At 37.2% G+C, this 14,754-nt stretch overlaps 1 protein-coding gene across 5 annotated transcripts in view; it reads left to right on the top strand.

The window, feature by feature from the left end:
- Positions 1-14,754, top strand: part of DENND3 (DENN domain containing 3) — a 113,543-nt gene that overhangs the window by 55,689 nt on the left and 43,100 nt on the right. For all 5 annotated transcript variants that reach the window (XM_072602955.1, XM_072602956.1, XM_072602952.1 and 2 more), the window contains 3 exons: positions 79-182; positions 11,167-11,369; positions 12,656-13,177. In XM_072602955.1, the coding sequence (XP_072459056.1) occupies positions 79-182; positions 11,167-11,369; positions 12,656-13,177 (829 nt within the window). The remainder of the gene's footprint in view (positions 1-78; positions 183-11,166; positions 11,370-12,655; positions 13,178-14,754) is intronic.

The following is a 14,754-nucleotide window of genomic DNA, read 5'->3' as shown; positions in this document are numbered from 1 at the left end:
AACTGTGGATTATAGAGAAGGAAACTTAGTACACTTGAATTTGCTTAGTTGTAATTGAAATTTTATTTTGCATTTCAGGTATTAGAGACCTACATATTTCATTCTTTTCTTAAAGCTCGTCTTAACAGAAGGATGGATGCATTTGCTCAAATGGAACTTAGCACTGAGTCTGAAGAAGACAGGTACACAGTTTCCCCTCCTTAGTGGCTTACTCTATGGCTGGATTTGGGGGTCATAATTTTTCACTTATTGAGATAGTAAATTGGAAAGAAACATTTCTTTATTTTGGCTAAAAAAAACTTTATACTTCATAGTATACTTGCTTCAGAAACTGTTTTCCTGTCTGAAATCCAAAATAAGATGGTCAGTAGCTACTTCAAACTTACTTTAGGATAGCTTCATTTCTTAAGGGAATATTGAATAAGATGGTCAGTAACTACTTAAAACTTGTCTCAGGATAATCCCTTTTTTAAAGTCTAAATTATTTTTTATTATTATTAACACTGTAAGAGTCTTCCATTAAAGTCCTTTTCTTGTGTCTATGGTGGTTCGAGGGTGATTCCTAGTTCTTAGGCCAAGAATATATCCATATGGAATGATAATTTTGCATCTAGAAATGATCTGGCATTCAAAGACCAGACCAAGTTAAGGGAGAGTCACGATCAGATGACTGGCCACCAGGTGTTTGTTTGGCCATTTATAATTAGAAAGAGGTAAGAAATGGAGAGGCTACCATTAGTATGTAGGGAGAGAGTATATACAACAATGAAATCATAGATACTTGATGTTTTGATGTAACTGCTACAACTACTAATTTTTTTTGAATACAATGAATAATAATATAACTTAGGTGAGGATGGTGAGAAATATGTGGGAAAACATGGTTCAGAGAAAATCAAAGAGAGACCAAAGACTTGTAGATCACTCATAAGTGGATAAAATACCAGGCCTAGAGTCAGGAAGACTCATTTTCATGAGGTCAAATCTGGTCTCAGATACTAGCAAGTTACTTAGCACTGTTTGCCTCAGTTTCCTCGTAAAATGAGCCAGGAGAAGAAAATAGCAAGCTTCTCCAGTGTCTTTGCCAATAAAACCCCATATGGGGTCACAAAGAGTCAGACACAATTGAAATGACTTAACAAAAACAACAAAAAACATAATCCTGATGCTTACATATTGTGAAATTCTTTTGAGAAAAGAATTTATAGGTGCTATACATAGCAAGCATCAAATAACACTAAAAAATATAAAAAAGATTGCATTTTACCCAGAGAGAAAAATATTTGTTATTGAGGCAGTGTTATCTCTAAATCACTTACCTTTGATAAGTCAGACCACTGACTTATCAGACAAAAGATAGAATTAGTAAAAAACTAGAAAAAAAGAATGATAATTAGAAAAATAAATGCTCAACAGTTGAAACAACTCAATCTTGAACGATTTAAACAAGTACCAGCAATCAGAAATGGGAATGGACTTCAGTAATGGTGTCAACACTGCATGGGCAACTAGGCGGTGCAGTAGCTAGTGTGCTGAGCTTGGAATCAGAAGACTCATCTTGATGAATTCAAATCTGGCCTTACTAGCTGGATGACCCTGGACAAGTCACTTAACTCTGTTTGCCTTAATTTTTCATCTGTAAAATGGGCTGGAGAAGGAAAGGGCAAACCACTCCAGTATATCTACCAAGAAAACCCCATGGGGTCACAGAGAGTTGGACATGACTGAAATGACTCAACATCAACACTGATCACATAATTTTATAGAGACATTGACCTGCTGTAAATATGTTGCTACAAAAAGGAAACTGACAAAACCCTGAAAGCAAACAATGACTTAGTTACCAAGTGTAGAGAGATGTGGCCAAAGGTAACACTTGTTCAAAACGTAAGCTTATTTGTATACTCTTGTGCAGAAAAGTGGTAGGTTACATGAGTAGCAGCATTTTATGAAGGAGAGAGAAACAGTGGAGCCTAAAACCAGTTTAGGGAAAACTTGGTTAAGAGAGCCAACTGAACCAAATCATACCAAGGGCATTAAGGATGAAAATGGAAAAGACTGTAAAGATTATGGTGACAAAGTTTTCACCATCCAGGGTAGTGGTATTCCTACCCTTGGACATCTAATATCAGTCTCAAATATGTTGATAAGTGAGGTAGAAGTGGTGGTAAAGGAGGAAGCAGCTGGACTGGACCAAATATATGGAAACAAGTCATGCTTTAGGAAGACACAAGAGTGAAAGTCCTGAGGGCCTATATGTGAAGTAGCCAAAGGATAGGAAAATACCAAAAGTGTAGAAAAAACGTTGACCTTATTAATACCAAAAAAAAAAAAATCACAACGACCAACCTATATGCCCATTCTACCAACTCTACAAAATCTTTATATGAGCCATCTATGTACAAATCCAAATCTCATCATGTCACCTCCTATTCAGTAAACTCCAGTGGTTCCATATTACCCGTGGGATCAAATATAAAATCATCTGTTTGGGGCCATATCTCCACATGCTTTAGTATAGTCTCAGAGGAACACAGAAACACCCCACCAGCCTCAGCAGATGCCAGATGCTAGGGCTCTAGCTCAGCTAGACCCCATGGCCTCCAGCAGTGGCAGCCACTTTCTCTTCCCTCAGCACAGCAGCAGACATGAGGGGTCCCCAATAGCCCTTAGGGCAGCATCAGTACAGCACCAGGTAGACAGCCAGGACCTGCAGCCCCTGACACAAGAAGCCTGAGACTGCCCTCTCCACCCTGGGAGCAGAACTCAAATTTAAAAGAAAGGGAAAAGACCAAAAAAGATGAGCAAAAAAAAACCCCAACAAAAAAAGAGTCTGTCAATAGAAAGTTATTATGGTGACAGGGAAGATCAAGACACAAACTCAGAAGGAAACAACAGTGGGCAAAACCACAAAGGAAAAGAGGAAGTGGTCTCAAGCCCAAAAAGAACTCATGGAAGAGCTCAAGAAAGGAGCTTAAAATCATATAAGAAGGTAGAAGAAAAATTGGGGGAAAAATGAGAGTGATGCAAGAGAATTATGAAAAAAGAGCCAACATCTTGGAAAAAGAAAACAACTGCTTAAAAAGTAGAATTGACTAGTGGAAAAGGAGATACAAAAATCCACTGAAGAAAACTCCTTAAAAAGTACAGTTGGCCAAATGGAAAAGGAAGTACAAAAGCTTACTGAGAAAAACAACTCCTTAAAAATTAAAATTGGGCAAGTGGAAGCTAATGACTCTCTGAGACATCAAGAATTAATCAGACAACTTCAAAAGAATGAAAAAATAGAAGAAAATGTAAAATACCTCATTGGAAAAACAACTGACTGGAAAATAGATCCAGCAGAGACAATATTAGAATCATTGGAGTACCTGAACTCCATAATCAAAGGGACAACCTGGACAGCATCTTTCAAGAAGTTATCAAGGAAAACTGCCCTAATATTCTGGAACCAGAGGGCAAAATAGGCATTGAAAGAATCCACCAACCACCTCAGGAAAGAGTTTCCAAAATAAAAACTCCAAGGAACATTATAACTAAATTTCAGAACTATCATGTGAAGGAAAAAATACTGCAAGTGCCTAGAAAGAAACAATTCAAATATCAAGGAACCATAATCAGTATTATACAGGACTTAGAAGCTGCAACATTAAAGGATCAGAGGTCATGGAATATGATATTCTGGAAGGCAAAGGAGCCGGGACTACAGTCAAGATCCACCTACCTGGGGAAATTAAGTATAATACTTCAAAGAAAAAAATTGGTCATTCAGTGAAATAGTTCAAGCTTTCATAAGGAGAAGACCAGAAATGAACTAAAATTTGATATCCAATATCAAGATCCAAGAGAAACCTAAAATGGACAAAAGGGAAAAAAAGACCTAAGAGATTCAATGAAACTAAACTGTTCACATCCCTATGTGGGAACATGATACTTCTAATTCTTAAAATTGTACCACTAATAGTACAGCTAGAAGGAATATATGGGTATAAGGTGATTTTGAGGGAATACATCAGAAAATAAAGGATGAGGAAGAGGAATACACTGAGTACAGAAGGAAGGGAGAGGTAGAACAGGGTTAAGTTATTTCGCATGAATAGGTGAGAAAAACGTATTATAGTAGAGGCAGAGATGGGAGGGTGAGCAATGGGCCTCACTTGAAACTTAGTCTCTTCATTATTGGCTCAAAGAGGGAATAACATATACAATCAGTTGAATATAGAAATCTCTCTTACCTGACAGGAGAGTAGGAAGGGAGGAGATTAAGTAAAGGGGGGGAGAGAAGAAGGGATTGACAGAAGGGAGGACAGATTGAGGGTGACAGTAGACAGAAGCAGACCACTGCTGAGGAGGGAAGAAGGGTGAAAGGAGAGAGAGGGCAAACAGGAGGAAAAATGTGATGGAGGAAAATACATGGTTAATAATCATAACTGTGAATGTGAATGGGATGAACTCTCCCACAAAATAGAAGTGGATAGCAGAATGGATCAAAAACCAGAATTCTACAATATGTTCTTTACAAGAAACATGCTTGAAGCAGAGAGACACACAGAGAAAAGATAAGGAGATGGAGCAGAATCTATTACACTTCAGTTGAAGTTAAAAAAAAAAGCAGGGGTAGCAATCCTGATCTCAGACAAAGCAAAAGCAAAAATAGACCTAATTAAAAGAGTTAAGGAAGGAAACTATATTTTGCTAAAAAGTACCATAGATAATGTAGTAACATTAATAGTAAACATATATGCATAAAGTGGTATAGCATCCAAATTCTTAAAGAAGTTAAGTGAGTTATAGGTTTATTACCAAACAAGAGATAGAGGGCATTACAAAATTAATTTTGGTTATATTAAATTAAAAGGCTTTTGCATAAACAAAACCAATGTAACCAGAATTAGAAGGAAAGCAGAAAGCTGGGAAGCAAAGTTTGCATCAAGTGTCTCTAAAAATGCCTCATTCTCAAATATAAAGAGAACTGAGTCAAATTTATAAGAATACAAGTCATGTGATAAATGGTCAAAGGATATGAAAAAGGCAGTTTTCAGATGAAGAAATCAAAGCTATCTTTAGGTAAATGATGAAGTGCTCTAAATCACTTTTGATTAGAGAAATGCGAATTAAAACGACTCTGAGGAGCCACCTCACACCTATCAGATTGACTAATATGGCCAAAAAGGAAAATGATAAATGTTGGAAAGGATGTGGGAAAATTGGGACACTAATGCATTGTTGGTCAAGTTGTGAACTGATCTAATCATTCTGAAGAGCAATTTGGAACTATGAATGCCCAAAGGACAACCAAATTGTGCAAACCCTTTGATCCAACAATACCACTACTAGGTCTGTATTCCACAGAAATCATAAAAAAAGGGAAAAGGACTTACATGTGCAAAAATATTTATAGCAGCCCTTTTTACGGTGGCAAAATATTGGAAATTGAGGGGATACCCATCAGTTGGGGAATGGCTGATCAAGCTATGGTATGTGAATGTAATGGAATACTATTGTGCTGAATGACTGAATGGGGAATGACTAAACAAGCTATAGTACATGAATGTAATGGAATACTATTGTGTAATAAGAAATTATGAATAGGTAGATTTCAGAAAAAGCTGCAAAGATTCATATGAACTGATGCAAAGTGAAATGAGCAGAACCAGGAAAACGTAGTACACAGTGTCAGCAACATTGTGTGGTGATCAACTATGAATGACTCAACTCTTCTCAGCAACAATATGATCCAAGAGTAGTATAAACAACTCATGAAGGAAAATACTATCCACATCCAGATAAAGAACTGATAGAGTCTGGAAGCAGATCGAAGCCAGTTTTTTTTTCCACTTACTTTATTCCTTTTTGTGTTTTTTTCCTTCAAATCTGTTTCTTCTTTCACAACTGTGACTAATATGGAAATATGTTTTACATGGTAGCACTTATATAACCTATATCATATTGTCTACCATTTTAGAAAGAGAGAAGAGGGAGGGAGAAAAATTTGGAACTCATAATATTGTAAAAATGAATGTTAAAAATTGTCTCAACATGTAATTGGGGAAAAAATAAAATGATATTAAAAATCATCTGTTTGGCCTTTGAAGCCCTTCATAACCTAGCCTTTTCCTACCTTTCTGGTTTTCTTATAGCTTGCATCTTTCATATCAGTCAATCAACAAAGCATTTATTAAGTTTTTACTACATGCCAGGCTCTGTGCTAGATACTGGAAATACAGATACAATAAAAAGAAAGACATTCCCTGCCCTTAAAGTACATACTCTGCAATCTAGTGATATAGTCTTCCTTGCTGTTCCTCAAACATGGTAACACTATCTCTAGGCTTTGTTCATTTTCATGGGCTTTCCCTCCATGCTTGGAACACTCTTTCCTCATGGCTGCCTCCTGGCTTCTGTGGCTACCTTTCAAGATAAGGCCTTTGCCAGTCATCAGTCAGTCAATTTTAGTGCCTTCCCCCTGAGATGATCTAATTTATCCCATATAGATAATTTTTTTTGTACGTCATTGTTTGCATGTTGTATCCTCTGTTAGACCATGAGCCCCTTGAGAGCTCACAGGGATTATTTTTGGCTTTTCTTTGTATCCTCAGTGCTTAGTACAGTACCTGGTACATAGTAGGTCTCAATAAATATTTATTTATTTGACCTGTTGACTTGATTTTTGCTTCAAAAATGTAGAGAATATAAGATTCTAATGTTCTTATTTTTTCTTGATTATGAACATAGATGAAAAAGACATCTTAAAGGTACCTTTCCAATAATGTGTTTCCCATCTATATATCAAAAGCATCCAGAATTCCTTGAAAGACATAATAACAGATATAACCCTATTCAACAGCCTTTGCTCATAAACATCAGAAAGACATAAATCAGAGATATGTATGTTTGCTAAAGGTGTTCACCATTGTGATAGAGGAGATCCAACTCAGAGTCCAAGTCAAAAAAGTTATTCTGGATACTTTTGGATGACATTGTGTTGGTTACAGCATCTTCTAGAACATTACAGAGCCTCTTGGAAAAGATTTCTAACTATCAGAGGAGTTTGATGTGGCTAGTGAAAGAAAAAGTGCATGAAGAGTGGCTAGTCAGTTTGTACATCTGGTACAGAGAGTACAGATAGACAACAAGCTGTTCCTGGAGTTGAACAGGAGGAAGAGAGTAGGCTAGATTGTCTTACTAGAAGTTGCAGGATCTTTTAGTAACCGCAAGCTTCCTGTGAACACATAGACCCATCTTTTTAATATAAACAATATTATTCCTATATGAAATTTATTCCCATATTCCTATATGGCAGCAAGATATGAAATATAACAAACTCAAATTGAAAAATGCATTCATTTGTGGTTTCACATGCAATCCTTTTTCTTTTCTGTGTATGAGTTGACATTTGTTGGTACTTGTCAGGTTTAAAATAACAAAATATTAAAATTTTAAAAATTAATCTCCCACAGAAGACAGTGGAGAGGTATATTATGTGTGTGAGCTGTCTAGAACCAATGAGAAACATAGAAGTGGAGTAAGATATGTCATCCAAGAAATATAGGATGGGGAGGAAAGAAAGAAACAAGCTCTAAGAAGCACCTATTATGTGACATGCAGTGTGCTAAATGATTTACAAATACTGTCTTGTTTGATGCTTATAAAAAAATAAAGGTGGAAGAGAAGATGGACTCTTTATCTGGCTATAGATCAAGTTGATATACTCTTCTGGTACCTTGTCAGTGGCAGAAAGAAACCAGGAAATTCTCAGCACAAGGGGTAAACTTCCTATTGTGAATTTCAGGAAACACATGGACAAGAGTTATACATATGGGCAGACATATGAAGACTGTGAGCTCAGTCACTGGAATGCTCTCCCAAATCTGTGAGATCATAGATCCATTTGATCCTTACAACCACCCTTTGAGGTGGGCTGGGCAGATGGCATTCTGTTTTGCAGATGAGACTTGCAGCATGATCAGTGTAGTACATTTGGTACATGGCAAGCCCAGGATTTGAGTCTAGGTCTTCTGAATCCTAGTACCATATTGTGTGTGTGTCAAAAATTGCCTCTCATATACATAGTAAAATATGTATATCATCTATTTCTTACTTTAATGGAAGTGTTGCCCTTCTCTCCTGATGCTGTGATGTGTTTGTGATCTTATCATTGTGAGCACTCCTTCCAACAGAGCAATTGTGACTTGTAGATACCATCTCTCTGTCTTATGGGACTTCCTCCCCACCTTCCCATAAATCCTCCATGGAAGGCCCACCCAAATTAGTAAGGAAACTCCTGTTATTCTCTTGACATTTTGTGGGCACCCAAGGAATACACAGGCTGTCTGTCCATTGGTCCTCTCTCAATCATGTTTTTTCTTTTGGTTTTGCCAGTCATATATTTCTCTGATGACAACTTTTATATTTCTTGTCCTGCATCATTCTTCATTTATAATATTGTAGAGTCTATTAGACTTACCACAACTTCTCCAAAACCCCCTTAGCTCCATTTCTTCAGAGACTGTAATGTTCCATGATTTATTGCCCAAGACATCACCAGAAGAATATTGGTATTATAAAGATTGACTTTTGTTTCAGGGAGACCCTTTGGATCGTTGAAGGAACTTTTTAATTTACCAAAGACTATTGCCTGTTTTCTTCCTTCTGCTCAGTCCTTGGCTCACATTGTTCATTTGCAATATCTGTTCCAAGATGTGTGTGTGTGTGTGTGTGTGTGTGTGTGTGTGTGTATGTGTGTATGTGTATTTTCTCTGATGGCATGGTCTTCTTTGGCAACAAAGGGCGAACACACATATGTTTAGCTATACTGATGGATGAGTGGTCCTTCTAACAATAGGCATTCTTTATCCACTTAGTCTTTCCTGTATACATCACAGAATCACAGAATTTAAGAGTTGGAAGTTTATCTCAGTAGCACTCACACACAAAAAGAATCTCTCCTGTGACATATCAGACAAGTGAAGAAGGGAGAGAGAAAAGAAACCTTTATTAAATGCCTACTATGTACCAGACATTGTGCTAAGCACTTTACAGATATCTCATTTGATTCTTATAACCCTAGAAGGTAGCTTCTGTTACTATCCTTTTTCACAGTTGAGCAAACTGAGACAGATACAGTGACTTGCCCAGGGTCACACAATTAGGAGGTACCTGGGGTTGAATTTGAACTCAGGTCTTCCAGACTCCCAACCAGCACTCTTATCAACTGTGTCACCTAGGTCCTCCTACAGTGGCCACCTAATCTCCTCATAAAGCCCTCCTAGAAGAGGAACCTACCATTTCTTAGGGTGGTCCATTCTGCTTGGGACAGATCTCATTATTACAGTTATGACAGCATCAAGCCTAGAGTGGTCAGTTCTATTCTCTGGGGCCAAATAGAACCCTTCTAATCTCCCCTCAACTTGACAGCCTTTGAGATAATTGAAGACAGTTATCATGTCTCCCCTAAGTCTTGTCTTCTACTCATTTCCTTCAACCAGCCCTCATGTGTCATAGACTCAAGACTCTGGATGGTCCTGGTCACTCCTCCTCTGGGGAGCTTATCAGTATCCTTCTTAAACTCCCTAAACTGAACACAGTACTCTAGATGCGGTCTGATGTGGCAAAGTACAGTGAGACTGTCACCTTTTTATTCCTGGGAGCTGTGACTTTCTTAACACAGCCCTAGACTGCATTAATAATAATTGGAGTTGACATTACGCTGCCAACTCTTTGAACTTTCAGTCCACTAAAACCTTCCAATATTTTTCAGAATGATTTCATTCTCTCCTCACTCCCCTCCCCATTCCCAGTTTTGTACTTGTAGATTGTCTTTGTATCCAAACATGAAATTTTACATTTATCTCTATATTTTTATTCAATTCAGCCCGGTGTTCTCTAGCCTAGGCGGTCAGCACATTATGGCTGGCTATTGATCTGGTGTTGTAAAGTCCATGAACTGAGAACAGTTTTTTTTTTTTTTACATTTTTTAATGCAATTGACTTTATTTTAAAATGTAATAGCTATTTTTAGTTTGTGGGTGAGAACAGGTGCTTGCTGACCCCTGCTCTAGCCTGTCAAGACTCTTTTGTGTCTTGACCTTTATCTGTTGTGTTAGCCGTCCCTTCCAGATGTGTGTTATCGACAAATTTGATTAGAGTGGCATCTAAGCTCTTACTTAAGTCACTGGTAAATAGCATAAGACCAGACCCTGATCCCTGGGGAACTCTACTGTAGATCTCCTGCCATGTTGTCACTGAACCATTAATGGCTACTCTTTGAGTCTGGTCATTCACCCAGCTCTGAGTTCATGTAAGTGTATTGTCATCTAATCTGCCTTTCCCCATTTTCTCCAGAGGAATAATATGAGATACTTTATCAAAAGCTTTGCTGAAATCTGGTGATATTGTAGCCATAGTATTCCTTTCATCTATTAGTTTAGCAATTCTGTCAACAACTAAAAATTAGGATAGTTCAGCTTAGCCTGTTCTTGGTGAAACCATGTTCTTTGAAATCACCCAATTTTATTTTCACAAACCATTTCTCATAATAATCCTTTTTAGAATTTCCCCAGAACAAACACATAATCATGCTTGAACTGTTAAACTGCATGTTTGGTGAGAGTCTGCTGAAATATTAAGCTCAAAATATCTTAAATTGGATTTGTTTAGAATATCTTCTTATTCTAGGATCCATGAAATTGTTTTTTACAAAATATTTTGATGACTTTTAATTCAATTCAATTAATTTCCTTAATCACTCTATGTATTTTTATTTTATACATGTAAAAACATTATTCTAAGAGAGGATACACAGGCTTCACTAGACAGCCAAGGGGATTTATAACACAAATATTATTAAGAATCCCTTCCTTAAGACTACTCTGAAGCTAAAGATATCAACCACTGCTAAGTTTCTGGATTTTTTTTTTGGATGCAGGTTAAGTTTTAGATGTTAGTCATAATGGTCTGGCACACTGTACATAGTAGGTACTTAATAAATGGTTACTGATCAACTCTTTAATTATATAGTATGTCTTGCCATTTCATTAACAGCCCTAATTTCTACTTTTCTGCTTGTTATATTGCCATTCATATTGGCCTTTGGGGAAATCATATTCTTCAGTATATTGCAACATCTGTAGAATATGGTTTCTTAAGGTTTGTTTGTCTTTTCAGAATGAGTATTATGCTTGTAAGCCCAAGAAGACCAACGATTGAAAAAATGGCTTCTCGAAAATTTTCCCCTCAGCACATGGCTAAGAGACGAATGGTAATGAGCATGCCAAATCTACAAGACGTAAAAATACCTGAATTACCCCCAAGGAATTCATCACTTCGGAAAATAGAAACTGTGAATAGTTGTAAAAGCAATAATACAGGTGATAAAGTATTTTATCTGTGTCATTCCTTTCCCTCAACTTTTTATAATTCAGAAATGTAATCCTAGTCTTTGTAGATAAATATTTTTAAAAATAATCTAACTGGATGATATAATGGATGTTTATGTGAAATCGTTGAATTTGTAAAAATAATTTAGCTCATAATGTCATCCTGAAGTTTCCAAAGAGCCCTTGGAATATATAAATTACACTAAAATATAAATCGACAGTTTGACCCTTGACACATTTTCTCTCTGAGCTGCAACAAATCATATGCCAGTGTAAGACCAACTGTTTGTAAACTAGTCCAGGGTCAACTATAACCTGTCGTTCTGCAACATCAGCTTTTTTTAGAGCTTCTGAGGTCCTTCTAAGTATCAAAAAGAGCTGGGACACTCACCCCTGTTGGAACTGCCATGGCAAGTTGAATATCTGTTGGGCTAGTTTTTGGTCACCAGAAGCCCCCATGGTGGGGACTTCAGAGTGCTTGAGAAGATACTTTTTTATCTCTAATTTGGGAATTAGTAGAGGGAGAGTTCCAGTTCCATTTTGAATCCCTGATTTCATGAGTGGATGGGATGGAGCCCTTGGAGAGATCTGAATACTGATTGACTTATATCCAGAACAATATGAGAAGAGTTTATATTGAAATTCTTTGCCTGGGGTGAAGAGTTGATAGTGATGCAGTAATAAAAAAGGAAAATAGACAAGTGTCGATGAAATATAAAAAATATACACAGAAGAGAACAGAAGGAGGGAAGTTTAGAAGGGACATAGATAAGCAGCGCAGTTTTGTTACTATTGTTTTCAATTTAACATATACTTAAGAAACTATGATAGAAGTTCACAATTTCATATATGTTCCCTTTTACCTGCCTTTTGCATACTTAAATGTTCATGTTTGATGTTTGTCAGATTTATAATGAAAAAGAAAAAAATCTGAGTTAAAAAATCCAATGCCTAGCACAATACCAGGCACAAGAGTGCTTAATAAACATTGATTAATTGATTAAAACAGATTCTGAGACACTTCCAGTATGAGGTCTAGGAATATGCTCAGAGGTTGGTTCAATGTATGCTAGATTATTAACTCACTCCATTTTCAGGTTCTGCAGCTTTTGGATTTTTTGTAACATTGGGGCATATAGACATGATTTCCAGAGTATACAAATATTTCACCTAAAGGTCATGATGAACAAATAACTATGACTTTGAGGGCATATGTCAACAATTTTCTTACTTTTAACCGTATTTTTGTTGTTGTTGTTGTTGTTGTTGGCTTCCAGTTCCAAAGCTGACCTCCAAATCAGTGTACACATTCAAGATACCAGAAATTCATTTTCCGCTGGTGAGTCAGTGTGTTCATTCCTATTTTGCTGATTTTATCAGCCTTCTGAGTAAGGCTATCAATTTCCCACCATCTGATAACTCTGTGCTGCTGGCAAGGTATTTCTACCTTCGAGGACTCATTAATTTAATGCAAGGGAAACTCCTGGGTGCACTTTCAGATTTTCAGAGTCTGTACAGAACGGACATAAGTATTTTTCCTGCTGATCTTGTAAATAGACTGGTGGAGTCAATGTCTTCTTCTGAGCGTTCCCAAGCTGAATGGCAGCCTGAGCTCAAAAGACTCATTAGTGAAATAATGGAAAAACCAAGAGAAGTCACCAAGATAGATGACCACGTGAAAAACTTTGAGTTACCAAAGAAACATATGCATCTGGATGATTTTGTGAAGAGAGTCCAGGAATCAGGAATTGTGAAGGATATCAAAATTATACACCGGTTGTTTGAGGCATTGACTGTCGGTAAGAGGAAAGTATATTATGGTTCTCTCAATATAAACATCGTATGGGTGGGATGATGCCTATTAAATTGTACCTTATTTAGAGGTTATTCAGTAATGTGTGTGCATTCAGTCCTTTCTATTGTTGGAATCATCAGCACTCTGGAGATTTAAGAAATAGGTTGTATCTACTTACCTTGGTTCCTAAATCCTAAATCTCAGGGTTAGGGAGTAATAGAAAGAGAATTTTAAAGTGGAATAGGGAAGGGAAATCACTCCTGGGTGCCCTTATGGTTCCCCTGAAAGTCACCACCATCTCATTAGGTGTAGTGACTCATAGCAGATGTTTCATGAACAGTTTTTGTAGTATTGAGGTATGTGTGTGTGTTCATCCTTCGTTGCCGAAGACCATGCCATCAGAGAAGAGGTGACATGACTTGCACTTGACTTTGTTTTGAGTGAGGGAGGGGTGTACAAGGTCACCAGCCTCACTTCTCCTCCAGAGTCATCTGAATCCAGTGACTGAAGTATAATATGAAAGGGAAATATGATAATTTTATTTGTTTTTCTATTGATATAATGCTCTTAAAGGCAGGCTGGCCTATGTGTGCATGTTTGGTGTAACGTGGACAGAAATATCTATTAAGTAATAATAATAATAGCTTGTATTTACAAAGTGCTTTTCAGTTCACAAAATACTTTCCTCACAATACGCTGGAACTCTTTATTAGTCTTGATTAGCCTGATGAGAAAGGAATGACAGAATAAATTCTAATACACTTCTCATTAGTTCTCTCCCATTATTAGTCTGAGCATGGTTGACTTCAGTAAGTATTTTTTGAACACCTAATACAAGATTAGAATTGTGTGTTAGAAGCTACATATGTGTCTTAAGAGGTAAGAGGGGATGGGACCAGGACAGGGTGGTGTAAGAGACAGCATAACTTAGTGGATAGAACACTGGATTTGAAGTCAAGAACTCCTGAATTTAAAATCTGCCTCAGAAACTTACTCTCAGACCCTGGGCAAGTCACTCAACTTTTCTGAGCCTCAGTTTCCTCTTCTGTCAGGTGAAGATATTAATAGTGTCTACCTCACAAGATTATGGTGAGAATCAAAGGAGATAATAAATGTTAAACACTTTATGTATCTTAAAGTACTATAGAAATTCAGTCGTTAATCATTATTATTGGGCAGCTGAGTGGCACAGTGGATAGAGTGCCAGGCCTGGAGTCAAGGAGACTCGTTTTCCTGAGTTCAAATCTGGCTTCAGACGCTTACTAGCCATGTGACCCTGGGCAAGTCACTTTACCCTATTTGCCTTAGTTCCTGGAGCTGGAGAAGGAAATGACAAACCACTCCAATACCTTTGCAAGAAAACCCCGAATGGGGTCCTGAAGAGTTAGACATGACTAATCAACAGCAACAATCATTATTACATTTACAAAAAAAGTATTTAAACCTAATTCCTACCTTTGTGGAGCTTATAGTCTCATTGGAAAGCAGAGATACACAAAGTAGGGCGATAGCAATGGGACCTCGGTCGCTCAGATGAGTAGCAGAGCCAGTAGTGAATTCATTCATTCAGAAAAGAGAAAT

Source organism: Notamacropus eugenii, chromosome 4 (genome assembly GCF_028372415.1).
Source record: "Notamacropus eugenii isolate mMacEug1 chromosome 4, mMacEug1.pri_v2, whole genome shotgun sequence".
NCBI classification, from domain to species: domain Eukaryota; kingdom Metazoa; phylum Chordata; class Mammalia; order Diprotodontia; family Macropodidae; genus Notamacropus; species Notamacropus eugenii.
The sequence above is the reverse complement of the archived record's forward strand: the minus strand, read 5'-3'. Positions and strand labels throughout refer to the sequence as shown.